Source organism: Mesocricetus auratus, unplaced genomic scaffold (assembly GCF_017639785.1).
Source record: "Mesocricetus auratus isolate SY011 unplaced genomic scaffold, BCM_Maur_2.0 Super-Scaffold_100008, whole genome shotgun sequence".
Classification (NCBI taxonomy): Eukaryota; Metazoa; Chordata; class Mammalia; order Rodentia; family Cricetidae; genus Mesocricetus; species Mesocricetus auratus.
This window is the reverse complement of record NW_024429192.1, coordinates 68,792,046-68,819,085: the sequence shown is the minus strand read 5'-3', so window position 1 is coordinate 68,819,085 and position 27,040 is coordinate 68,792,046. Positions and strand designations below refer to the sequence as shown.

The 27,040-nt window shown below is 42.6% G+C and overlaps 1 protein-coding gene across 4 annotated transcripts in view; it reads left to right on the top strand.

Annotated features, from left to right (window-relative positions):
- Vps8 (VPS8 subunit of CORVET complex) overlaps positions 1–27,040 on the top strand; it is a 207,857-nt gene that overhangs the window by 85,060 nt on the left and 95,757 nt on the right. For all 4 annotated transcript variants that reach the window (XM_005071628.4, XM_013114582.3, XM_005071629.4 and 1 more), the window contains 8 exons: positions 1,634–1,685; positions 6,282–6,324; positions 8,337–8,409; positions 9,465–9,584; positions 15,020–15,091; positions 19,898–20,017; positions 21,058–21,114; positions 26,398–26,480. In XM_005071628.4, coding sequence (XP_005071685.1) covers positions 1,634–1,685; positions 6,282–6,324; positions 8,337–8,409; positions 9,465–9,584; positions 15,020–15,091; positions 19,898–20,017; positions 21,058–21,114; positions 26,398–26,480 — 620 coding nt within the window. The remainder of the gene's footprint in view (positions 1–1,633; positions 1,686–6,281; positions 6,325–8,336; positions 8,410–9,464; positions 9,585–15,019; positions 15,092–19,897; positions 20,018–21,057; positions 21,115–26,397; positions 26,481–27,040) is intronic.

The following is a 27,040-nucleotide window of genomic DNA, read 5'->3' as shown; positions in this document are numbered from 1 at the left end:
GATGCTAATGGACAGATGAATGTGGACACCTTGGCGCTAACAGTCAGTCCAGTGGAGTCTCAGTGAGTGCACAAACCACATGGAAGGGTTGTCTCCATGTCCAGAGTGGATGGGCAACACACGACACACTCACTGGCAGCTTTTGAGATTTGTTGTCTCTAGTTGCTTTGTTTGGGCATTTAAAAAAAATCTTCCTGTTTTTCTTTTTGCTTGTATACTATAGTTTCTCATTTTGTTTTCTTATGGCTGCGTGTGTGTGAGATACTTTTTCTTCTACTTTAAAAAGAATCTGGTTTGTTTTTATTTTCCTGTTTGTTTCTGAAGGCATGGAGGTGGGAAGAAGGGGAGGATCTTGGAGAAATTTAGGGAAGAGAAGCTGTAATCAGAATATATTGTATTAAAATTTTAATTTCAATTAAAAAACAAAGTAAGGTGGATGAAAATAAGTTGTAAACAAAGTTTGTGAACCTGCTTTAATTATGGCAAGCCGTTTTTGTGTTTGGTTACAATGACAGGCGCAACAAAGGATATGAAGCAGTTGAACCAGCTCTATCTATCTATCTATCTATCTATCTATCTATCTATCTATCTATCTATCTGTGTATCTATGTGTCTGTCTGTCTATCTATCATCTATCTACCTACCTACCTACCTACCTATCATCTATCTACCTACCTACTACCTACCTACCTATCTATCATCTATCTATCTACCTACCTACCTACCTATCTATCGATCTATCTATCGATCTATCTATCTATCTATCTATCTATCTATCTATCTATCTATCTATCTATCTATTCTCGAGACAGGGTTTCCCTTTGTAGCTTTGGAGGCTGTCCTGGAACTCGCTCTTGTAGACCAGGCTGGTCTTCAACTCACATATATCCACCTGTCTCTGCCTCCCGAGTGCTGGGATTAAAGGCGTGCACCACCAATGCCCCGCTAGCAGTTGAATGACCAGAAGCCACCATTGTCCTATTGTGATGAAGGAAATAATATAAACAACTTTTAAGGGACTTACTCTATGTGTCTCAAGTAATAAATACTCATAAAAGTCTTTTTTAAGAAGTCAGTTTCTTTCCTGGGTGACTCATGCCCAGAATTCCTGTCCTTAAAGCTGAGGCAGGAGGATTGCTGAGTAATAGCCTGAGCTACAGAGTAAGACCTTATCTCCAAAACCAGACAGGAGTTCCTCTGGAAGACCCTGGCAATGATCTCTTTGGGTCTGTATGTTTGAGGTGGTGTAGGTGGTGTGTTTTTTCCTGTGGCTGCTACTGATGATGTTTACAGAGTAAAGTCAGCTTTACACTTTGGTGGGATGGTGTTCCTTCCTGCGATTACTGTTCTTGTGAATAATAAAGCTCTTTTCAGAACCTAAGATGCTTTTTATGCCAGAAACCACAATCTCGACAAAGACCTTCATGTAGCTAGTGTTTATTAAATAAGGGCGTGGCTTCAGTGTCTCCCTGGTGGTTCTTCCCAATAGCTATTCATAGTAAGTTTTGTATTAAGCTCAACAAACAACAAATAACTAACTCCATCAAAGAAAGGATTAATAACTTTACTCTTCTTGATTATCTTTAAAAATATTATGCTTTGAAATGATGGTGATTTTTCTTTTTGAATTTAGAAACTTTTCAGAGTCATTGCCCCTCCTCTGAATGCAGGAAAAACTCTTACAGGTATGACTTTTTCTCTTTTGAAAAGATTTCTGTTTCACTGTGATTGATTTATTTTGGGGGGGCTCCCATTCTCCACAGGGTACGTGTGGAGGTCAGAGGGCAGCACTGCAGAGTCCTCTGCCTTTCTCCTTCCACCTTCGCTTGGGATTCAGGGTCAAATTCAGGCCACCAGGCCCATATGCCATGTGTGTTCACCACCAAACTGTCTTGCTGGCCCTCCCCCACCTTATTTCTGGAGACAGGGTTTCTCCCTGAACCTGGAGTTATTGGATTGGGGCAGTGTTGGCGAGCCAGTTCTGGGGTTTGCCTGGCAATGCTGAGGTTCCGGTGTGCATGGCTGCACCTGCTTCTCTGTGGTTGCTGGGGATGCAGGCTCAGGCCTTCACGCTTGCACGGCGCGCCCTTCACCCACTGAGCCATGCTTCCAGTGCCTCCCACAATTCTTTCTGATACGGATTTCTTATTTCATCTGAAAAACGCACATTATCGTGTATCTGCCTTTTAAACATAGTGAGATTTGTTTTATGGCTTAGTATCTGGTCTGTTTTAGACAGTGTTTCAAATACACTGGAGAACAGATTGAAAGTATTCTGTTTAGTGGAACATTGTGGTGTTGGTGTATGGTTTTGTTCAAGTCTTCCGTGTCCTGCCTGCCGTTGTAATTGTTTTATTGAAAACTGGTACAGAGATCTTTACTGTTATTTCATTGTTCTGTCTCATGCCTCACTTCTTCCAGTTTTTATAGCTAATATTCAGAAAATGTTTATCACTTGGATGAGTGACAGTTTCACGGGACATCTTCAAATTGCTTATAACTATATTAAAATTTAATATAGCTTAACCCCTCTTGTGAAGTAATCTCTGTTTGTTATCAGAATGCCTCTTGTTAGTGGTAAATAAACTGGTGGCATTATATATTAAAATTACTTTAGTTCAAATGGGAAAATAGATTCCAGCCAGACACACCTAATTGCCATTTAGCTGAACTGAAGCAATAGTATAAATTAGATTTTTTTTTTAAATTGCCTTTTAAAAGTTTGTGGGCTGTATCTTACTACCTTCAAAGGTTCTGACTCCATGTGGAAGTTACTGTTTGGGAAAATGGCTAAGTTACACAATGAAAGCCTTAGAAATCTGAAGCATTTGTACCTGGGAAACTGGGAAGACAGACCCAAGAAGGACATGCACATGCAGAGGCCATCTGCTCCATTAGGGGCACACCAGAGATAAGCTGTGACTACTCGGTTGCGAACAAAAGCTTCATGCCCACAGTTTAAAAGCTGTGGTCTTTGTTCAATCAGAGAGAGGCGTCAGTATGTCTCCTGCTGGAGCTCCTCCACCCGCTTCTGTGGGTCTCTCCTGTTTTTGCCATCAGTGACTGTACAGAATAGGCATTTCCCTTTCATACCTATGTACCCTTCTAGCCCTCTGACTTGTGGCTGCTTTCGTTAAGCCTGTGCAGGATCTACACTCTCTAGCCAGTGGTACAGTTCAGGGGTCATTTGTAAAGAAAAGTGACAAAGTCAGTGTGGTGGCTTGAAAGAAAATGGCCCCCATAAACTCATAGGAAATGGCACTGCTGGGAGGTGTGGCTTTATTGGAGTTGGTATGGCCTGGTTGGAGAAAGTGTGTCACTGTGGAGGCAGGCTTTGAGGTCTAATATGCTCAAGCCATGCCCAGTGTCTTAGACCACTTCCTGTAGCCTGTGCAGGATTTAGAGTTCTCAGCTACTTCTCCAGCACCACACCTGCCTTCAGGCCCCATGATGATAACGGACTGAACCTCTGAACTACAAGCTGCTATCTCAGTTAACTGTTTTCCTTTATACGAGTTGCTGTGGTCATGTTTTCTCTTCACAGCAATAGGAAGCCTAACTAAGACAGTCAGGACCTGTTGATCTTTATCTGGACTCACCCCCAGCCTCGTTGACCAGGAATCTCACATGACATTTGTCTGTCCCTTGATAAGCTTTTTTCTAGTTAGCAAACTGGTAGATAGTGGGCGACAGGCCCAGACGGGAACTTCTCACCTCTGATGAAGTGCTCAGTATAGCCTGAGCATTGGCAGGGTCCCGAGGTGCATGGCCCCTCTCAGTTTCTGATTGTCTCTGCTCTCAGTCACTGTCAGCACTTCTAGAGCACATTCTTCTCTCTCCTCACACTGCCCGCATCGCCTTTCCCTCTGAAAATGCCACCCACAATCTGCTTGTCACTTTCTCATAGGGACACAGAGTCCAGACCCAGTCATGGCAGATGGTGTGCTTTATGGGGGATTGTTTCCTCCCTTCCTGTGCTTGGTTCAGTAGTTGCCTGGAGTCTACCTGAGTCCTCAGATCTGGAAGTCCAGTAGTGTGGCGATGACTCTGCTGGTACTTGTGAGGACCTCGAGGCAGCTGTCTACAGTGGCTGGAGGTCATGGTGCCAAGACCGGCTGCAACCAAGAATATCAGGCCACGCCCCTCCCACTAACAGGCCAGGGAGATAGATCTACTTGTTTCTCTTTGTTTAGGAATTTTCATTTCTCTGGCAGGTGAGAGTTTTCCTCTGGCCTTCATGGGTGGAGCCTCAGGTCAGCCTCGACTGTGACTAGGGCATCTCTGGTCTTCCCTGGGTGTGTGCTGCTTTCCTGTGTGCAGTGTGATCCCAGGGATATGCTGGACTTCTTAAACCCTTGCAGTTTCGTCCCTCCCTTATCCTTTTTAAAAGGCCTCCTCAGTCCTCACTCAGTGTTAGCAGGGCCTCCCGCAGCTGAGTCTTTTATGGATAGCAACAGTTGTTTTCACGAACGCCCCAAGAGCAGTGCTCTTCTCTCGGAAGGGTGCGGAGTCCAGTAAGGACAGTTCTGAGGGGATTCTGGGTTCTGCTCTTTTCCCCACCATTTCCTCATTCGTTTTGTCGGGCAGTTTTACTAAGAATGGATCTTCAGTGAGCTGCCAGGTTGGTGCTGTGCTGTGAGCCTAGAGCCTCATGCAGAGAACGAGGAGTGCTCTGTCACCATAGCCCTCCTCCTCAGAGTCTCTGTGTCACTCGAGCCAGAGAAACTGAAGTCTTTCTGACTATTGTCTCAGGTGTGCAGGTCGTGGTGCACTTACCTAAGGGAAAGGCCTCAGGAGAAAAGGACTCTGGGTGCCTTCAGGGTGTTAGCATCTACTTGCTCTTCAGTAAGTTCACATGGTTGCTTTCCGTATTAAGTGCAGGCTTGCAGGGTTTTTTGTTTGTTTATAGTGATGGGGGCAGGAGTCATTTTGTTCAGTGTAAATCTGTTTGAAATAGACTTGAAAGTTGGTTTTCACATATGTAGTTACCATAAATGAATATGGCATATAGCACTGAAAAGTCTAAATGGAGATGTTGAGTTTTTACAACAGAAAACTCTAGAACACACTGGGAAGACGTGAGCAGTGGAGAGCAAATCCCAATTTTGTCTATAGTCCCTACACATCCACTAATCATCTGCCTACGTGTGGAGACACTGTGCTGGTTGCTTAGAGTACAGATCACAGATTTCCCACTCCAAAGGAACTCCTGGGAATGGAACTGTGGAGAGGGGCATGCTCGTTAGTAAATTTAGCTCTCTAGGAATATACTACTAGATATACTCTTCCTGAGATTTCTAACTAGAGTATTTATATAGTCTTGTGCCAGCAAGATGACTCAATGAGTAAAGACTCTTGCTGCCAAGGTGGAAGGAAACAACTGACTGCAACTCCCAAAGTTGTTTTCTAACCTGCCTGCACGCAGTCACACATGCAGTCACACACGCAGTCACACACGCAGTCACACACGCAGTCACACATGCACTAAAAATATTTATCCAATCCATCATGAACCTGAACTTGGTGTGTTAGTGAGGTGATTGCAGTCATGTGTCATACCAGTTGAGGTGGATCCAGTAACACCTTTAATTAAAGCAAAACATAGCTATTCATGTAGTTTTGAGACGTTCAGTTCTATTTGTAGGAACATCAGAGACTTTCGTATTTATGAAAGTTACTGATAAAGATATTTTCTTACTTAAATTTTGTCTAGGATTCATGTTACAAAACCAGAAAGTCTAGCTCCTCATTAGCAACCTACAGTCTTCGATCCGTAGAGTTTCCAGTCACTTCACCTTATTGATGGTGTTCTGTCCTGTGCTACCTTTACCCCATAGCTAAAAACTCATCTAATTATCTTTGTGGTGCTTTAAAAGTCTCACCCAGTAACAGACCCTCTTAACATAGTTTAGAATAGGCAATTTAGTCAAGGTTTTTTACTTTAAACATTTGGAAACATGAACCCTGTGCTCTGTGAGAACACACCATAGCTACATCTCAGTAGTGATTGGCCATGATCTACAGTTCACCAGCTTTTTTCCCCTTCCCTGCTCCCAGGCTATCAACAATACATAAGCATTTACTTAGCTCTACACATGTCTACAAATATAATCTAATGGAAAATTTAATGTGTGGCAGTAATTTGTCATCTCAAGTTTATATTATTTAGAAATGTATTTACCTCATCTTAAAGCCAACTTTGAGAGTTTTCCCCCACATAAATGTTACAGTTCTGAAAAAGTTGGAGAGAAAACTGCTCAGTACTTTTCTTTCTGTTTCAGACGAGCAAGTTGTTATGGGCAACAAGCTCCTGGTGTACATCAGGTGAGAAGTTCTGATGTGTCGGTGTCCCCCAACTCCCCGTGTTTGAAGCAGTACCACAATGTCCTGTCTGTGTAGTGTTTTTCATTCTTTCAAAGCTATTTTATATAGATCAGGTTCCATGTCTGACAATATCCAAAGTCATTTTGTGTTACTTCTGAAGGCCTAGAGGACAAGCATATTGCTAACACCCCACAGTGCCCAGGGCAATCCCCTTGAAGAACTCAAGAGATGTGCGGTGTAGTAAATTCTACCTTTACTACCAGAAGGTCTGGGTGATGTGTGTTTTCCTGTTTTACAGATAAGGGGAAGATTTGTTTAAGTCACAGAGACATTAGTGACAGAGGTGAAACTGTACTGTCTATGTCGATACCCATAGAGGAGAGTTTGTTCCTGTAGAGTATGAGGGTTCAGTCCTGGTAGAACTGGCCATGTAGCTGCTTGGCAGGAAGGTGGCCAATCCTCTCAGAGCATCACTTTAGTTCCTGTAGCATTGGAATAGATGTTGGAGTGGACGTCGAGGCCAGTTTCACACCTCTCACATCGATTCAGTAGTAAGAACATAGCAACAGTTACCCAGCACTTTATTATCATATTTTAAACTTCAGAATATCTGGTACCAAGTTGTTTCTATTGTTAAAAATTGATAATGGATTCTTAAAGGTATAAAGGTTGTTCCTACCCTTCCCCAAAAAGAGTTCATTAAGAGATGTATTCCAGATGCTCATAAATAATTCAGGTCATTAACTACTGTTTGTTAAAAAATTCTGATTCAGAGGTGAAGCTACCGGGCAAGTTCTTTGTGAGATGCAAACTCTCCTTAAAAGGCAGTGATTTCCCCAGAGTTCATCACCATGGCTCATTTCCGAACTTTCCCTGTCACTGTGAAGCCTCTAGTTTAAAAGTCTCAAACAGGCAAACTGTAGTTGATTGGTACCATTAGGTTCCTTCTCGATGCCAAGTCAGAGGTATTTGATGGAGTGGCCTCATCCCTTCTGCCCTTGAGTGCAGTACAGGAATGGAGGCCCCTGCTCAGGCACAGGACACGAAGTGCTGGCCTCCCCTATCACCCGAGTGTTTTGAACTGAGTATCATCTGGTATTAACACTTGAACTAACACTTGAAAACATAAAAATTATGCACATTTATGGGCCACCATGTGATGTTAAGTCAAGTGTTAATATAGTTCTCCCTGGAAGCTTTCTGGTGAAAATATCCAGCAGCCTTTGTTAGAACATGGGCCTGCACCTTTAGACCTGACCCGGTACTCTGAGACAAGCCAGACCTCCCTCCAGCGCTCACTGGAATGGAGCCTTAAGAAGCTGTGCTGTGGCTTGATAGCTCTCAGTTTGTGCTGCCTGACTCCACCGTGCTCCCCTGTCAGGTCTCCCATGCTGTGGTGACTCAAGTGATGTCAAACTTCTCACACTCCTAAAAGATTATAGCAAGTCAGACGGTGCCATTGTTCTGGGGATTGGTCCTCAGGGACCATTGATGAAGACAGCCAGAGATGAATGAAGCTGGCTGTCTGTAACAGTTCCTCTGGCCTCCCCTCCTCATTCTGCTTGTGGTGGCTCTTTCCCTTATTCTTGTCCTCCCCCTCCTCATCCTCCTCCTCTCCCTCTCCCCACCCTCATTCTCATCCTCTTAAAGCAAGGCATCTCTAGGATTTTATGGGAATCCTCTCCTTCCCTTTAAGATCCCATCACGCTCAGATCTCCATATTGTATTGTTTCTGTCTGATGTTTTCCTCCCCCCTTGAGGCCCCATCATGGCAGTTTATCTGTCAGCTTCCTTTCTGGACCAGTCCCTGCAGCCTTCCTGCCATCTTTTCTGTCCCTTTCCCACGACCTCTGGGAGTAAGTATGCTCTGCAGGACAGCAGCGACCTGGTTTTGACCCTGACCTGACAAAAGTTGAGTCTGCATCATGATGGAGGGGGCAGAATCTCAGGGCTAAAACTGCCCTCACATGAAGTTATTCCTTTATAAGGCATCAGGTCTTCTTGTTTTCCAGCTGTTGCCTGGCAGGCCGTGCCTATCCCCTGGGTGACATCCCCGAAGATCTTGTTCCCCTGGTTAAAAACCAGGTGAGTATTATTTTCAGGGTTTCTCCTGTCTGCACCTCTTGAGACGGCTGTTGTAGTGATGGTTCCTCTTGTGATAAACACCATCAACAAAAGAAGCTTGAAGAGGAAAGGGTTTGTTACAGTTACACAGCACACTCCATCCTGAGGGAAGTCAGGACAGGCACTCAAGCAGGGCAGGAATGTGGAGGCAGGAGCTGATGCAGAGGCCGTGCAGGGGTGTGCCTGCAGGCTTTCTCCTTATGGCTTGCTCAGCCTGCTTTTGCTTAGAACCCGGGACCACCAGCCCAGGGGGACTACAATGTACTGAGCCCTCCCATATCAATCAGTAATTAAGAAAATGTCCTATTGGTTCTAGTTCATGTCAAGTTGACATAAAGCTAGCTAGTATAATGACTGAAGACGAATTGCAGTTGGACATTAAACACAGCTCGACAAGTCTCTGTACTGTCATCAACTTTAAAGTTTTGGTTAAGGGAGGATTTAGAAACAGCTGACCTGACAAGGGTTAGCTCTTGAATTCCAGACTGATGCCTGGGAATCCAGCATGGAGCTAATCAAGACCCCCTGAATGTGGGTGTCAGTGAGGAGGCCTAGGTAATCTATTGAGCCTTGGGTAGTAGATCAGTATTTATCCCGGGTATACAAATGGACTTGGGTGCCCATCCAACAATGTGAGATGCACTTTCACCCTGGACTCTTAGGGGAGGGTCTAGGCCCTGCCCTGGATGAAATGACAGACTATGGACACCCCCATGGAGGGCCTCACCCTCCCTGGGGAAATGAGGGGATATTGGAAGGGTTGATGGGAGGGTGTGGGAGGAGGGGAGGGAAAGGGAGAGGGACCTGGAATTGATATGTGAAGCAACCTTGTTTCTAATTTAAATTTAAAAATTAAAATTAAAATAAAAAAAAAAGATTTAAAAGAAACATTGTGTGACACGGCAGCAGTTTAAAGTGACTGTTGAGCCTGCCTTTGCTTTCTCCGTATGGGAATCCTTGCCCCAGTAAGACATTAAGATGATAGAAAATAATGGACAGTTGGTTTTAATTTGCAGGTGTTTGAGTTTCTGATTCGTCTGCATTCTGTAGAAGCGTCCTCCGAGGAGGAAGTCTATCCTTATGTTCGGACGTTGCTACATTTTGACACAAGAGAATTTCTGAATGTGTTGGCACTGGTAAGGGACACTGTGGTTCCTACGCTATTTTCAAATGATCCAAAGAAGCATGTGTATGTGTGTGAATTAGGGAAAGAACCACACCCGGTCATGCTCCAGCAAGTGAGTCAGGAGTTGAAATGCTTCAGTCTGTTGGGCCCCTTAACTCTGCATACAGCTTTTCCTTCCCTTGCTGTTATCTCTCATTAGAAACCAAAATGAACATTTTTGTTGTTGTTGTTGTTTTTGTATTTATAAAAACAGAGCACTCTCTTCATAATTTATTTTTATTTTTTGTGCATTGGTGTTTTGCCTGCCTGTATGTCTGTGTGAGGGTGTCAGATCCTGGAGTTACAGACAGTTGTGAGCTGCCATGTGGGTACTAGGAATTGAACCCTGGTCCTGTGGAAGAGCAGTCAGAGCTCTTAATTGCTGAGTCATTTTTCTGGCCCAATTTTTTATTTTTTTAAAAAACTTTGACTAGATGGTATGACTGCTGATTCCATACATTGTGTTACTGGTGTCCACAGTATGGATGAGACTCTGAGGGAGCTGTGTGAGCACAGCAGAATTAACTGCAGTTGCGTAGACAGTGGAAGGTCCCCGTTGAAAAGCATCTTCATAAATGTTTAATTATAGGGGATTTCAGCTAAGCTGATTTTCTGTTTTACATAATCATCTAAGGGAATAATTATATAAAATGTGACGACTCTTCCCAATGAAATAGTATTGTCTTATTCTTCTTTGTTTTGTTTAGCTTTTGGTAAGATGGAAAGCGCTTATGTTATGGTCTTTAGTGAAGTTATCAGCTCCACAAGTATGCAAAACCCATTTACAGACACAGTATTTGGAGAAAATGTACATCTTAATGCCAACAGTCACTGAGATGGTGCCTGTCTCTCTGTGTGCATACATCACTTTTATGAGTTATAGCAATATAACCAACTAAGTTAATTTAAGAAGCTAATGAGAGGATTGTTGCATCATAGTAAATTTAATTGCACATGGAGGAAGGGAAGAAAACTAACAGGAAGTTAGGTATGATTGGTCAAGAGACATTCACCATGTCATTTGAAGGCTCTGGTAGTTGCTGTCATTAGAATTTTGCCTTTAAACATGCATTGAGAGCAATTCTTTTTAATTTATTTATTTTTAAATTGTTTTATTTGGGGGACTTCAGTAAAGAGATACAGCAGGATTCTATAAAGGACTAAGTCCGGCCACATTTAACCCAAAACCTGCATAAGCTGAGAATGTATTATTAGGGTTGTAAAAAGAAGTATAGCCTCTAAATCGTACCATGTTTACCAACAGGTTCATTGATCTTAGTTAATGTTTACCTTGCAACCATTATTATCCAGACCTTCATCTTTAATTTTTTTATGTCTAAATTTCCAGATAACTTTGAACTTGAGTTTTAGCAGTGCTGTGCCGTTCTGGCAGCTGCTGCCTACCCCCAAAAGATGTCACTCTGTGTATCATAACATCCATACTCTTATGTCACTATTTCACTAGATTTCTAGAAACAGACTTTCAGTGTGTGTTTCAAAGTAGTGACTGGATACTGCCAGGAGGAAAATGCCGGTGGAAATTTCCTTTCATGTCTCATAGATAATTCAATGACTGTTCTTGTTTTGTTTGTTTTCTTTTTTAATAGTGGAGAAGAAAGTTTATTGTGGATAAAAGGGAGACATAGTCAGAGGCAGGGACATCTGGGAGAGTTCACAGCGGACATGACCCTGAGCCATGTGAGGAGAGGGAGAGGGGAAAAGAGAAGGTGGGGGAACCAGGTGCAGCAGCCTCGAGGCCTAAAAGAGCGCAGATGGAAGGCTGTTTTGTTTGTTTCCGATGGTTGTTTTTAAAGTACCTGCCATGTGCTGGGCAGAAATAGGAAGGGAAAGGCGTGCCAGTCAGAGGAAAGAGACGCTGGAGAAAATCTATGGTCCATTTAAAGACTAGCAAGTTCTCTGGCTTGGATAGAACTGACAGAGTCTTGAAAGCCCATTGGCTGTGCAGATCCGTTTAAAACATCTGCTGGGACAACACGCCGTCTATTTCCTTGGTCAAGAATATAGTAACCATCATTTCTATGTTAACTTAGCATTGCTCAGAACCAGGGGTGCTAAGTGCAAACCTGCAGAAGATGCCCTGATCTTTTCTCACTCCTGCTCAGTGTGCCCAGGTGTGACTCAGTTTCTGTGCCTTTCTGGTGGTCCTGTAAGGACTTAGTGCTTTTGTAACATACTACTATTACATGCTGCCACTCTGAATCCGGTGTTCTTGATGCATATTATATTCAGAACACATTAAGCAATAACATAAAAATTTTAAGTGCTGTTCTTGGCACTGCTTGGAGGATATGGTAACTCATTTTGGTAATTAGGCTTAAACATTTTGGCCTTTTGAAAGCTTTACCATAATTATTTTTATTTTTGTTATTAAAATATGTTGTAAAACTAATTCTTAGGTAATCACATTAAGTCCTTGGTTTCCTCATGCCATCATCATACATGCATTCATTATACATTGTTTCTGTCTGTTCCTCTCCCCATGGTCCTCCTCCTTTTCCTCCTTCCAGCTAATTCTTTTCTTTCTCCAGTAAGTCCCCATTACACGTATCCTGTCACCTCTCTAAGTCCTACTTCCTTGACGGTATCTTCTACTTCCCCATGACCCTCTTTTTAGTCCCCTGTCCCACAAGCATACATTTATTAGTACACACACGCACACACACACAGAGACACATGCAGATGCACACACACTGTAAAACTAGGTTCTGCGTGTGGAAGAAAGCATGCAGTATTTGCTTTGTGAGCTTTGTGAGTCTGGCTTATTTCCTTCATGTAATGATTTCCAATTACATTCATTTTCCTAGAGATTTCATAATTTCATCTTTCGTTATGGCTGTATAAAATTGTGTTATGTGTGTGGTCCCCATTTTCTCTATCCATTCATCTGCTGATGGGTATCAAAGTGGGTTCCATTTCCAGGCTATTGCCAATTGCACAGCTGTAAACCATGATTATTTTAAAAATACTATCCCTGAAAACCCTTTTTCTTAATTGTAGAAATCATGAAAATTATTTTTCATGACAGTAAATGGCATTTCAGTTATTTCTAAATACTAGTCTGAATGGTGATTAAACCTGTGACGTCACGCCCTTCCGTCTTAAGGTCTTAGTTACAGGTTGCTCAGACCTTCATGGGACCTGTGACCTCCACAGGCCTGCAGAGAGATGGTCAGAGGGAGTCAAGAAGGTAGTTTGGTTCAGCTGGTTCAGTAGCTGGTATTGGTTCAAACTTCAATAGTCTGACCTCAAGTGTTTTATTATAGGCATATTTAAGCACTGTGCAATTTGGTGAAAATTTTTCTCCCATGTATATAACAAATCATACATAAATCTCCTCGAGGAGCAAAGTAAGTTAAATAAAGATCAGACATGACTATCTGGAAATTCTTGGTAAAGTACACGTGACACCGTCTATAAAGATAGGCTCTATACATTGAGATGGGAGAATTTAGTCATTTGTTTCCTTATAAAATTAGCAAATAACAATTATTTAACACTTCCCCATAAAGGTAGGTTCTATAGATTAACTGAGAAAAACAAGTTTATGATAATGGTCTGGGGGAGGGTCTGGTATGGTCACCAGGCTAGAGGGCATGTGTGTTTCCAGGTTTCTACACAGATACTAGGACTTGCATTCCTTAAAGGACAATGTTTAACATTCCAGGTTTCCCTAGTGTCAGCCTATAGCATCAGGACCTCTATGTTCCCTCCACAGTCCCTTGCTGTTTGCCCTTTTGTAACATTGTCTTACTTTCTTCCTCCCTTTATTTGTTTTTGTTTTTTTGGTTTTTGGTTTTTACGAGACAGGGTTTCTCTGTTTTGGAGGCTGTCGGTTCAGCCTGGCCTCGAACTCACAGAGATCCGCCTGCCTCTGCCTCCCGAGTGCTGGGATTAAAGGCATGCGCCACCAATGCCCGGCTGTTTTTTTTTTTTTTTTTTAGACAGTGTTTTTCAATAACTATGGAGCCAGTCCTGAAACTCTCTCTGTAGACCAAGCTGGCCTTGAACTCACAGAGATCTCCCTGCCTCTGCCTCTGGAGTACTGGGATTAAAGCCATGCACCACCATTGCCCGGTTCCCTCAAACAGTTTTTGGTATATAATGATACAACCAAATATGTATGTGTGTGTGTGTGTGTGTATGTTTATATGTATGTATGTATATAGATCATAGTCATTCTGAGATCTTAGATTGCCATGAAATATTAAATACTATAGCTTTCTATTTAATTTTATAAAGCACACATGATTGTTAAAATAAGAGATAATGGGGCTGGAGGGGCTCAGTGGTTAAGAGCACTTGCTGCTTTTGCAGAGGATCTGGCTTCGATTCCCAGCATCTATCTGGCAGCTCACAGCCATCTGTAACTCCAGTTACAGGAGATCTGATGTCCTTTTCTGGACTCCACTGACACTAGGTAGGCATGTGGTAGATGCACATGCGTGTAGGCAAAACACTCATACTCATGAAATAAAAAAATGAATCTTAAAAAGAAGAGGAGCTGGAGAGACTGCTCGGTAGTTAACAGCGTCTGTTACTCTTTAGAGGACCTGAATCCAACTCCTGGCTCCTGTGTCAGGTGCTTCAAAGCCACCTGTAGCTCCAGGGGCATCCAGAACCTCTGGCTCCTGCAGGCACCTGTACTCTTGTGGACAACCCCCTCCCCGTGTGTGTATGTATATATGTATAACTATGTGTGTATCTATATATACAATTATATATACTATAGTTAATTATATAGGTGATTATATAATTATGTAGTTAAAGATGGTAAAAGCAAATCTTTAAAAGTAATTTTTTTTCCGAGACAGGTTTTCTCTGTGTAGCCCTGGCTGTCCTGGACCTAGTTAGGCTTGAACTCAGAGATTCACCTGCTTCTGCCTCATGAGTGTTGGGGTTAAAGGCGTGTGCCACCACTCCTGGGAAAATATATCTGAAAACAGCAGCAACAAAAAGAACCTGATGACGAATGGTTATTTTATTTGGGGATTTGTGTGGATTTTACACCATGTCATTTCTGTGGAGAGATAGCTACTCTGTCCGTATTCCTGGCCTGACTGCTGTAATAGCAGAAGCATCACCTGAGAACAGCCATTCTTTGTATTGGAAATATTTGAACTCACTGTACCAGACTCCAGTTATTTGATCATGCTGAGATGGGTAACATTCCGAATGCATACTTTCTCCACAAAATGTATCTGAAGTGAAGAAATTGCTGGATATAACTGACTAATATTCCTTAAAAATTAGAAAACAAAGATTTTCGTCATTTTATAAAAGTAAATAAATTCAGGTGTTTCTTGCTAAAGGGGGATATTTAGTAATTTGTTTCCTTCTAAAATTAGCAAATAACACTTTAAATTTAAAATTTTGTCTTTCTTTTAGACCTTTGAAGATTTTAAAAATGACAAGCAAGCTGTGGAATACCAACAGCGCATTGTGGATATTTTACTGAAAGCAAGTATTCAAAGATTGCACCTCTTTGGATTGATCCTATATTAAGATAATTGAAATTTCTATAGCAGAGTTGAAATAATCTGTTCAGTGGAACCATTTGTCGAAGTGCTAATATAGTATGGTGTTTGGTTCTCAAGAGGTGAATGAAATGTTAACAATTAATTGAAAAAGCTTACTGTATCATAGTGTTATACTGGGTGCTGGGGTATATGGTATGATTCAAGAAATGCTTATTGTGGCAATTACTTTATTAATATGGTTGTATGTAATAATAGAGACAGCTTTAAGAAATAATGCCAAGAATCCCTGACACTTTCCAGCCTTCATTGGTTACTATGGTAGTACCATGTTTTCCATGGCATTAAGATGATGGGTGACACTTAAAAATGATTTGAGGATTACCTCAGCCCAGCCTTGGAGTCGGCAGAGACCTATTTTAGGATCCGTGCTGTTGCTGTGCGTGCCTGCAGAGACAGACGGGTTCCTGTCCTTTGTGTTGTCTCAGATTTTCAGAGCGTTTCTGTTGAAAGCTTAAGTTACCACTCTTCTTCTGCCCATAAAGTAGAGGTTTCTTCCTTCTAGATTACTTTGGTCAAGAGGCCAGGATTAAAATGTCCTCTAGTGTATGTAGCATAAAACACACTACAGCTGTAATATTCTTTGTAATAATGCACAGCACACACACAGTATATATAGCATCTCAATTTATCTACTTGTTAGCTTTGTAAGATAGGCAGTGTTGACTCTGAGAATAGAATTTTTGAATTCCCAAATAAAGCCAGTTAAATCCAGGTGGTTAATATACAGAATTTTCATCTACATTCCCAGATAGTCTACCTATCTGTAGACCTGCTTTTTGTCTTTCTGTTATTTTCCTGTAGCTCTCTGTTAGATCAGTTGCAATTAAACTATACCTATGAGATAACTCAAAATGACAGTAGCCTATTATGGAAATGTATTATTCTTTCTTAAGATGGAGATAGGCAACCTGATCCAATAGAGGGCTTCAGAACCCCCAGGGATCGAGGGTTTGTTACTATTCCACTTAACACATGGTTTCTGTCTGGTTCATTGTAGCTGCTCAGGGCCAGTTGTTCCCCTGCAGCTAGCAAGCCCATGTCAGAAAGACTCAGAAGGAACTGCATCCTTAGGAAAATACCTTCGAAGCTGTATACTATAAATCTGCTCATAGCACGTGATCCAGAGCTTTGAAAGCTACTAAGAGAGACCAAAGCATTCTGGGTTACCATATGCTCAGCTAAAAACAAGAACGTGTGTTTCTCAGTTAAGAGGAAAGAACAGATACTAGACAGTGTGTTAGTGCACTTTTCCCATCAGACAGACCCGGGACTTTTTAAAGGAAAGAGGTTTATTTAGTTCACAGTGTTGGGAGCTGAAAGCATAAAATTGGGCAGCCTTTGCCTGTTCGGCTTCTAGTAAAGGTCTCCTTGCCTTTGTTACAGCATGGGGGATGGTATCTTGGTGTTGGTGAGTGTGACAAGGAGCCAAGAAGTCAGAGAGATATTATAGGGATCAGGCGTGCTCTTTTTTTTTTTTTTTTTGGTTTTTCGAGACAGGGTTTCTCTGTATTGTTTTGGAGGCTATCGGTCCAGCCCAGCCTCGAACTCACAGAGATCCAGGTGTGCTCTTTTTATGGCAGCTCAGCGTTAATCTCGTCACAGAGCAATGTCTGCCATGACTTCGTTTCTGCCCACTAGACCCTGCCTATCAAAAATTCCACTATTTTTACAAGTGGGACCAAGTTTCCAGCTCATACAGCTCAGGGAACAAACTAATCTATGGCCCAGTATATAGCAAATTTCGCTATATTCTTCAGAGTGGTTTAACATGGCATCTAAGGTCCTCTATATTTTATAGTCCCTGACTACTCTATAGCTGGTTCCTTTTCCTCTCATCCCCTCACCCCTGCACACATGCGAGTCTACAAACTCTTCACCCATGCTAAATCATCAGAAGTCTCCAGGCTTCTGGGTCAACATCATGCCTTATCTTCGCATGGATTTTCTTTCGGCCAGCCATGCCTCTTCCCTCCCGCTCTCTGTTAGGCTCCTGACTGCCTTCTGTGTCCTCCCACACACTTCTGGGCAGCTTAGAGCTCCTTTTTGTTCCCAGCATACTTTGTGCTGTGCTAGTGCATTGCGTTGGAATTGTTTACAGATTTTCCTGTAAACAATATAGTGGTATTTACTATATTAGTTGTGTTACTTATGCTCTACTGTATCACTATATTCACTGAGGCCCATCGTTGTAGCATGCCCAGAGCATGTGATCTCCAGTACCTGAAACCTCGTAGCTGTCTAAGAAACATTTATCCATTGGTCAAGTTGGAATTTGAATCTGTACTAGTCTGGAAGGATGATCCCCATGCAGAGCCTGGGACTCTGTAACTCCCCGTTACTGTCAACAGGCTACTGTGCTTTCGTGCTGTCATAAAATTCACCTAGAATCGGTGACGCGTGAACACAGAGGTCATGACTTTCTGGTGACAGGGGTGTACATGTGTTGAAGTATGCTTTGGAGGGAGCTGTTGAGAGCAGGAGAAGAAATGAGTGGTGGGGACAGGCTTGTCATGTGCCGTGTGGTTGCATACAGGGAAAACACTCAAGAGACCAAGGAAAGTTTTAAGGCCTTTGAAATATTATGGAGGAAATAAATGGAGAGATTGTAAGATGGAATCAGACATTTGCTGAGTTGGCAAAGGAATCAGTTATGAGTTGGAACTGCTGTTGTAAAAGGTGCGTGTAAAGTCAGGCAGTTTGGGACCTTACAGAGCAGAAGGGCAGCCAACAGTATGGAGGGGCACTGGCTGGGCCCTGAGATCAGAGTCCTAGAACAGGGACCTTGGACACTAAGCAGGGTGATGACTGATCCATGGAAAACTGGAGATCATGGTCTGGGACATGTGTTATGTATGGGGAGCTGGCTGGTGATGTAGACGTAGAGGGAGTGCATAGCTGGAAGTGAAACTCAGGGCTGTTTCTTGGGAACGTAACTTGGCAATGATAGTACACTTGAACAAGCGCTGACTGCCGTCCTAAAGCAGGAGGGCCAAGGGAGGGCCTGTTGTTCACAGAGTAAGCTAGAGGGGAAGTCAGGAAGTAGGCCCCAGGGGACCGTTTTATAGCAGGCAAAATCTCATGCTTCGTCTCAGAGTGGAGGATAATGCATGGAACTTGGAAGTTTTACAGTGGATGGCTGGATGCTATACCTTCGCTTGTGGTTAATTTACCCCAAGTAAATCCAACTTGACAGCCCTCAGCATACAGGACCTTCAACCACAAATGTCTGCATTCTTTCTTTGTTAATGGCAGGATTATCCACCTACTGATGATTCTGGAAATGTGTCGCTTTTACATTTTCCATATGTAGGGACACTGTCCAGGCTGCTCTACACTGAGCCGCCATTTCATCACTGCTGCTGCAGGACAGGACCCTCCTCCCTTGGGCCCGTGCTGGACCCCTCCTCCCTTGGGCCCGTGCTGGACCCCTCCTCCCTTGGGCCCATACAGTTCCTCACATACTGAACTCCTGGCACTGTCTGTGTCCCCTACTGTGCACACGACCATTTCCCAAGCTCAGTCCCAATCAGGATCCACCTCTATTTGTCCCACAGTTTGTGTCATATGCTCCAGGTTCCCAAGGCTGCCATCTGATTTCTCCTCTCTCTGCTCTGCATCCCAGAAGACTTGGCAGACCGGTCTTCTAGTACCCACGTGCATCATTGCTCTTGCGTCTCTTGGTTGTAACTTCCTTGGCAAAGGTTCTATTTAGGACTTCAGAGCTTGCTTAGAAGCTGTTTCTTTCTCGTTTCTCAGATTCCTTCTGTAGCAGTGAATCTAATGTGCTGTTGTGTTGTGGGTTTCTTTTTTAAACATTGGGCCTCCACAATTGTTTTTGAGCCTCAATAATGATGTGATCTGATTATATGTTTTAGGATGTTTATCTGTTTTAGGATGTTTATCTGACTCACCTTCCTTCTTAGTTCATAATTCCAAAAGCTGCTGCTCAGTTTCCTTCTCCATTTAAGATAGGATCCCAGCCAGGTGCCCATGGTGGGCAGGTCTTCCATCCTGTGTAACCAGTCTGGATAATCCTCCATAGGCAAGCCCAGAGCTCTGTCTCCAGGTGACTCTAGATTGTGTCAAGTTGACAATAGTGTTCACCATCACACTTGTCAAAGGCTTCTGTCATATCACCATATGTGAGGACGTAGGACCAGAGAACAAAGTTAAACTAGAGGAAAGACTGCCATTGGTAACCTGTTGTGTATGGTTGTAAAAGTCCATTACACAAACCACCAACTCCAAGGCTATAGATATGGCCGAAAGCATCGCCCACGCAGGCAGTGGTCACTGGCTTCCTTCCTGGAATTCCTTCACTGGCAGGTTATCTTACTTTTAACCCCCAGAGCAGCCTGTTTCTTCCCTTGTTGATGACAGACCTTCACTAAGGTTAGCAAAATTAAATTTAAATTATTTTAGTAGGAGTCTCTAAGAATCCCAGAGAGAAACGCTTATTGTGTCTTTGAATTCTCCAGAAGTGCAGCTCTCACCATTTGCTAGAAACATGACAAAAGCTACCTCACTGTTTTCTTTGAGAATGTGCAAGTAGCTGTGTTCCTTCTCAGGATGGTAGCGAGCCCAGTTCTTGCACAGCTCATAAAATAGTCTTTTTGTGAATCTTCACTAATGAGGCTCCCACTGTGTGTGTGCGTGCATGCATGCACGTTTTTAATTCAAGCCAGAATGGAGTATTGTCTAAATAGTTTGTTTTATTTATTAACAGGTTATGGTGGAGAATTCAGATTTTACCCCATCACAAGTGGGGTGTCTCTTTACATTCCTCGCTCGGCAGCTTGCCAAGCCTGACAATACCTTGTTTGTGAACAGAACTCTCTTCGATCAAGTAAGTGTCTTTCACAGTGAGACCTGGAGCTTGTTTCTTCTGTTCTTGGTTCATAGACAAGGCAGACTACTGGGGACTGTGTTCAAGTTTGGGATCTGAATTAGGGATGTATGTTTTAATGATGTGTCCTGGGCAATATGATTTTGCCTGATGCCTAGTATTATTGGAGCATGGGTTATCAATATTCTGTTTTAAGAGTTATTTGGTTGCTCTAAGTTGCCTAAAATTTCTTGTTTCTGAATTTGCTAACTTGAGTGTCTCTCTTTTGTTGATGGTCTGGAGAAGAGGTTACTTTGGGAAGTCCATGTCTCCTCATAAATGACTTTGACTCTCCAGGCATTTCTCAGTCATAGTCAAAACATCTGCTACATGTCCACAGGGAACGTGAAGACTACCCACTGCCTACAGAAGCCAGTGATGATAATGTGCTGTACTGAGTACTTCTCAGAGCCAGGAGAGTGTTGTGTGTTCACCAAGTTTTCCAGAGGTCCCCAAATCAGTCTATTGATTCTTAGTTTTCAGAGAAGGCTCAGAAAGGTTGAAGAACTCATCTAAAGCCAGACTTAGATTTTTTTCTAGCAGGAATCTTATTACATGTGTTAGGATAGTATTTAGATTCAAATATCCTGATTGAAGTTCATGCTTCCTCAAAGTGAAGTACTTCCAGTTGTTTCTCAACAGGAAAGAAATGTGTACTAGCAGCCAGGCAGTGGTGGCCCACACCTTTAATCCCAGCATTTGGGCAGCACAGGCAGTTGGATCTGTATGAGTCTGAGGCCAGTCTGATTCTCACAGTGAGTTCCAGGACAGCCAAGACTACACAGAAAAATCCTGTCTCAAAAACTAAACCAACCAACCAAACAAACAAACAAAGCAGACGTGTATAGGACACATGCTGAATTGTAGGTATCCCCGAAACGTGATGCTTTGCGCAGTAGGCCATCACCTGGGACAACTCTATATAAGGGGGTGTTTGTTACAGGTGAGTGAGAATGAATTGTTGAAATGGAAAGATAATTATTGCTGTTACCTTTGGCCAGGTCCTTGAGTTCCTCTGTAGCCCTGATGATGACTCCCGCCACTCTGAAAGGCAGCAGGTATGAGCACCAGCACTCTTTTTGCTAGAGAGTGTGGGGGGGGGGGAGTCTGTTTTATCTATTTTTGTTCTTGCTGTTCTAACCAAAGCACTTAAGGGAGAAAGAATTTATTTTAGTTCATGTGTAGTCCATCATGACTGAGAAGTTTTCTCTATAGGGGCTTGAGGCGACTGATAATGTTAACATGCATTCGGGAAGCAGAGAGGGACAGATGCTGGTACTCTGCCATCGTTGCCCTTTTTCTTTCTTTTTTTTTTTTTTTAAAGATTTATTTATTTATCACATATATAGTGTTCTGCCTACATGCCATAAGAGGGCACCAGACTGAACTGTAGATGGTTGTGAGCCACCATGTGGTTGCTGGGAATTGAACTCAGGACCCCTAGAAGAGCAGTCAGTGCTCTTAACCTCTGAGCCATCTCTCCAGCCCCATCATTGCCCTTTTCATGCAGTCCAGGGCCCAAGCAAAAGAACGGTGCTGTCCCCCTTAGGGTGACTCTTCCCATTCAACAAACGTAATCAAGATAATCCCTAAGCTTTGCACACGTCCCTGTATCCACACTGATTGCCACTACCTGTGAGTCAGAGTTTGTTCAGACCATCTCCCTTTCTATGTAGTGAAGCTGCTACAGAAGAGCTTTCTGGTTTACTCTAACTGTGTGAGAGTACTGATTGGTAGGTCTGGGTCATTGATCACCCGGGGGTGGGGATATCTTAAGTTAGCTTGACTACTCAACATCAGGGGAGCTGTCTGCATCCAGCATGTTCCATCCGTCATTATGTAGCAACAGTCAATGTTGTGCCTCTCCAGCTCATGGTTCTGTCCCAGAACCACCAACTACAGGACCTTCAGTGTTGGCACATTCAGTTTTAGGGGTACCCTAAGGTGCTGCTGCATGGAGGGCTCCATTCTGGAGACTGGACTCTACCTGCACCCCCACCCCCACCAGTTAATCACTGGGATAGTAACTGGCCACCATTTCTTTCTTCTCGTGCCACTTTTGTGAGAGGTGCTTTAAAAGTTTGTACACTGAAATTGTGGGAACTAGGCCAGCCCAGTTAACATTGATACCAAACTTTGTAACTAACCAAGTCATAAGAATTTAGAGTTGTGGCTGTTAAGCTGACTTTCCTGGGTGTTGTGTACAACCCAGACTCAGAGACCCTGGTGAAGTGTAGCCTGGCAGCAGTGAACCCTTTAGCTGCTCTCCTGTGGCCCAGCACTCATGCAGACTACCTGAGAACAAGGCCAATGTTTTGGTTTCCTGTTAGGCTACACTGAGTACAAATAGCATCGAGGGAACTTTTATTTTACACCTGTTTGTCTACACAGTCAGGGTGGACCATGGTGTGCATGGTGTGTGCATACAACCCTGAGTATAAAAAGCTTTATTGACTGAAGGTGAATCAATACAGTGAGTGTAGGCAGGGTTTCCCTGTCCCAACTGCCTGCTACCCAATAACTGACTCAGAGACTTAATATTAATTACAAATGCTCAGCCAATAGCTCAGGCTTGTTACTAACCAGCTCTTACAGCTTAACCCTGAGGCTCATGGTTTTTACCTTTTATCTCATTTTGTGTGTCTTACTCATTGTCCATCTGCCTGGAGACTCTTGTCTCTGCCCTTCTTCCCATAATTCTCTCTGCCCCAAAAGTCTTAGCCAGCCAGTCAGCTTTTTTTCTTTTTTTTTTTTCTTTTTGGTTTTTTACCAGATAGGGTTTCTCTGTATTGTTTTGGAGGCTGTCAGTCCAGCCTGGCCTTGAACTCACAGAGATCCGCCTGCCTCTGCCTCCCGAGTGCTGGGATTAAAGGCGTGCGCCACCACCGCCTGGCCAGTCAGCTTTTTATTAAACTAGTTTGAGTGACAAATCTTTACAGTCAGTGTACAAAAGGATTATTCCACAGCAAGTGTGTTCATGTTTGCAGGTTTGGCTGTAGTGCTTAGATGTGGCCAGGTCTGAACTTTAAAGCCGAACTTTCAAAAACAGCCACAGCACCTTTGCCTTACTAATTATAAAGGTGTCCTCTTTAGATGACTCTTCCTCCTCAGGTTTTGAAATAGTGAAAACTGATCAATAAGTTTTTCAAGGTTACAATTCAAATTAGGACTTGGTGATTTCCTTTCCTGATTACCCAGAACCCCTTATACTGGTTGTCACAAAACAGTATTGGTTTGTGTATTATTTCTTAGTATTTTCCAGTGGTATACATATATTGAATAATTAGTTCCCCGAGTATAGTTCTGATATGAATGGTGCCATTTATGTAAATTTATGTAAATGAATACGGTGAAAGTAATATATGAGTGCTCTGCCTAATCAGGTAACACATTGCTTTTTGTTATTTTCTTTTAGTAAGCATACAAGATAATGCGTTTCCCCTTGACTTTCTCATATCTGTTCAATACTACACACCCTCCCCCTTCCCCCATCCATCACTCTCTCTTGTTACTCCTCACATATAACGGTTTTGAATAATAAAAGTAACTGCTTCTTCCCCTTCACAATGTAATGCCTACAGACAGGCGCACTTAAAAATTACATTTATTTACTTGGTGCCTGTGAGCATAAGCCACAGTATGTGTGTCAGAGGACAGCTTTCAGGGGCCAGGTCTCTCCTTCCATCATGTGGGGCCCAGGGATTGAACTCAAGTTCTGGTGTGGGGCAAGCCCCTTCACCCACCTGCTAGCCCAGGAATTCACACTTTTTAATTCAACTGCCTTAGTAGCATTTTCTCCATTTTTTTTTAAACCAGGAACCCACAAACTATCTCTGCAAAGAAACCGAAGAGTAAACATTTTAGGTTGGGTAGGCCACAGAATGGTCTGTCCTCTTTTGTTTGCTTGCTTGTTTTTACAATTCTTCAAAGAGTAAGATTTTTAATAACATTTTGATGATTTATAGACATGCCACAATGGCTTATTTAGTCTTCCACTGTGTTGTTACAAAACAAGGAGCTGGAAGATGCCTCCCTGCATAAACCTCCCCAAGAGCAGACAGAGCAACAAAATGTGATGAAATAATAGGAAATGATGAGATGTGATTTTCATTACCTTTGCTTTTTTCATGTATAGTTATACATTAGTTTAATTTAATTTTTAGTACTATTGCATAACTTGCTCGCAAAAATCCCTGATGATAACGATCAGCTCTAATGAGTTGGTAAGATTACCTTTGACTCATTATTTTATTCAAAACTGACACAGTGAATACGCTCATTCCTCTTTCATTGCATATGACAGTACATTCCAGTGCTCCAAACGGATTAAATTTGGTCCTTGAATGTAAAATTCAGATCAGTTTTGTTTAACATCAAAATCATAAACAAAAAGTTCTTGGTGAAAGCTTCCTGGCACCCTGACAAGGGTCATGTTCCTCTGACTCCCCAGCTAGCATGCAGGCTGACATCCTAACTGCACCATTGTTCTGCTCATAGTTCATCTTTGGTTACTATGATAAAGTGATGTGAGCATCAGTATTTTGGGCTTTTATTGTTTTTGTCTTTGTTTTTGAAATGAGGTCTTGCTGTGTGGCATAGGCTGGCATAGAGTTTATGATCATTCTGAGTGCTGGGATTGTATGTGTGCACCATGATGGATTCCTGGGGTAAAATGTCCCTTTTTTTTGATGCTAATCTCATGTGGCCAGGCTGGCGTTGAACTCCTAAGTGGCTGAGCACACCTTGAATTTCTGATCTTTATTAGTGTGAGGACTGTGGGCATGTAATACTGTGCCTAGTTTTATGCATTACTGGGGATTAAACTCAGAATTTCATGAGTGCTAGGCAAGTCTCCTAGCACTGAGCTGTATCTGAGACCTGGAATTCACCATTTGAAGTCTGAGCTCAATGGTATGAAGTCCTTTCCACCACTGCCAAGATAATCCACCTCCCCAAACAAGCTATAGTAACTCTGAGCAGTACTTCCATGTTCTCCCATTCCCTGACAGCTGTCAGCCGCCATTCTTTCTCTTCTGTTCTGGTTCCTCATATAAGTTCAGGCATACAGTGTTTATTGTACATCTGTTTGGCTTGATCTCATTAGCACAGTATCTTTAAGGTTCATTCATGTTGCACCACATATCCAACTTTTCTTCCTGTTTTGAAACGAAATTATTCGTGTGTATGTGTGTGTGTGTGTGTTAGCTCATTTGTCCATTCATCCTTTGATAGACATTTTAATTGTTCCTACCTTTCGTGTATTTTGAGGGTTACTCTCTCTCTCTCTCTCTCTCTCTCTCTCTCTCTCTCTCTCTCTCTCTCTCTCTCTCTCTCTCTAACCCTATGTTTAGTTAAAGTAGTTCGTCTGTAAAACTGGACACAGTCTGTGGACTAGATTTTAAAAACCATAGCCATAGGTGTGCTGGGCCAAAGCTAGCTTCTTTGGGCTGGGGAGATGGCACAGTGTTAAGATGACCGGCTGCTCTTACAGAGGACCCTGTCGCTGTTCTGGGTTGTGTGAGTTGGTCAAGGAAAGAGGTCATTCCAAGAAGAATGTTTTAGGCCTGTGTGGCAGCAGGAAGGTCCAGCCTCTTACGGACTGAACCTCAGACAGCCATACAAAGGAGTATTTATTAATTGTTGCACGGAGTTGTCTTTTGGGTAAGCAAGTTCCTCATATGCAAGTCTCTCTATTTCGTACTGCTTTCAGTACCCGGTAATCCAAGAGCTGCAGATGTGCCAGGAGTGTCTTCTGTCATGCAAAGGCTATAAAACTGCTTCAGAAAAACAACTCTATAAATCACAGAAAACAAGCACTCATTTCCACCAAGATTTCTTCAAGATCAAAGTACTTCTAGAAAACAACTATGCTGTTGCAGTGTTTTCCTAGATAGAGTGGCTCTGCAAGATGCCCGCAACAGAACCTGTGTTTGATTCCTAGCACCCATGTGGTGGCTCATAGCCATCTGTAACTCCAATTCCAGGGGATCCAACACCCTCTTCTGGCGTCCACAGGTTCCAGGCATGCATACATGGTGCACATACATACAGCAAAAACACTCACACTTATAAAATGCAAAGGAATAAAAAACTAATCTCTTAGAATGATATATACGGGCATTTAAAAGTTAGTGTGAGTGTGTGGGGCTGCACCTGAAAATGCTGTGCTATTCCTTCTGTGTCTGAAAAGCAGAATCATCTTATGTAGTGAACCCAGTCCAAAATACAATCAAGTAATAATACATAAGAAAAAGGCTATGGGGTGCATGGGTGAATGGACTTAGAGAACTAGGCAGTAAAACAAACCTCAGTGTTTCTACTCATTCATTTTAAATCTTCAGGTCCTTTTAGAGTTGCTGCAGGCTGGAGGAATAGTTCAGTTTGAAGAAAGTCGGCTCATCCGCATGGCAGAAAAGGCTGAATTGTGAGTGTCTTAAAGCTGCATATTAATTTTCCATAGTACTGTTCTTTCTCTAATGTGAAACCCACTTCATTTTGCATTTTCACTATTTTAATTAAGAAAGGTTATAGCAATAACAATCTCAGTAAACATACAGAGTTTTTTAGTTTGCTTTTGCTTTTTGCCTTTCATATGAATTCTAAAAATTAGCAAAATTTACAGAAATATATAGTATACATTAAAAATGTATATTTGTTTCAACATGAAAATGAACAAGCAGTCTTCCTGTGCTTCACCTCATTCATACACATATCCATCCATCCATCCACCCATCCATCCACCCATCCATCCATCCATCCATCCATGGTGTTTTGAGATGAGTTCTCGCTGTGTAGCCCCAGGCTGTCTTGGAGTATGCAGTGTATGACTTGCCTTTTTCTTGTTGCCGTCTCTGCCTCCCAAGTGCTGGAACCATACACATGCCCAGCTCTAAATTTTTAAAAGGTAATATATCTATGGTATTTCTTAGATTATGACAGTTAGCCGGGTGGTAGTGGCGCACACCTTTGATCCCAGCACTTGGG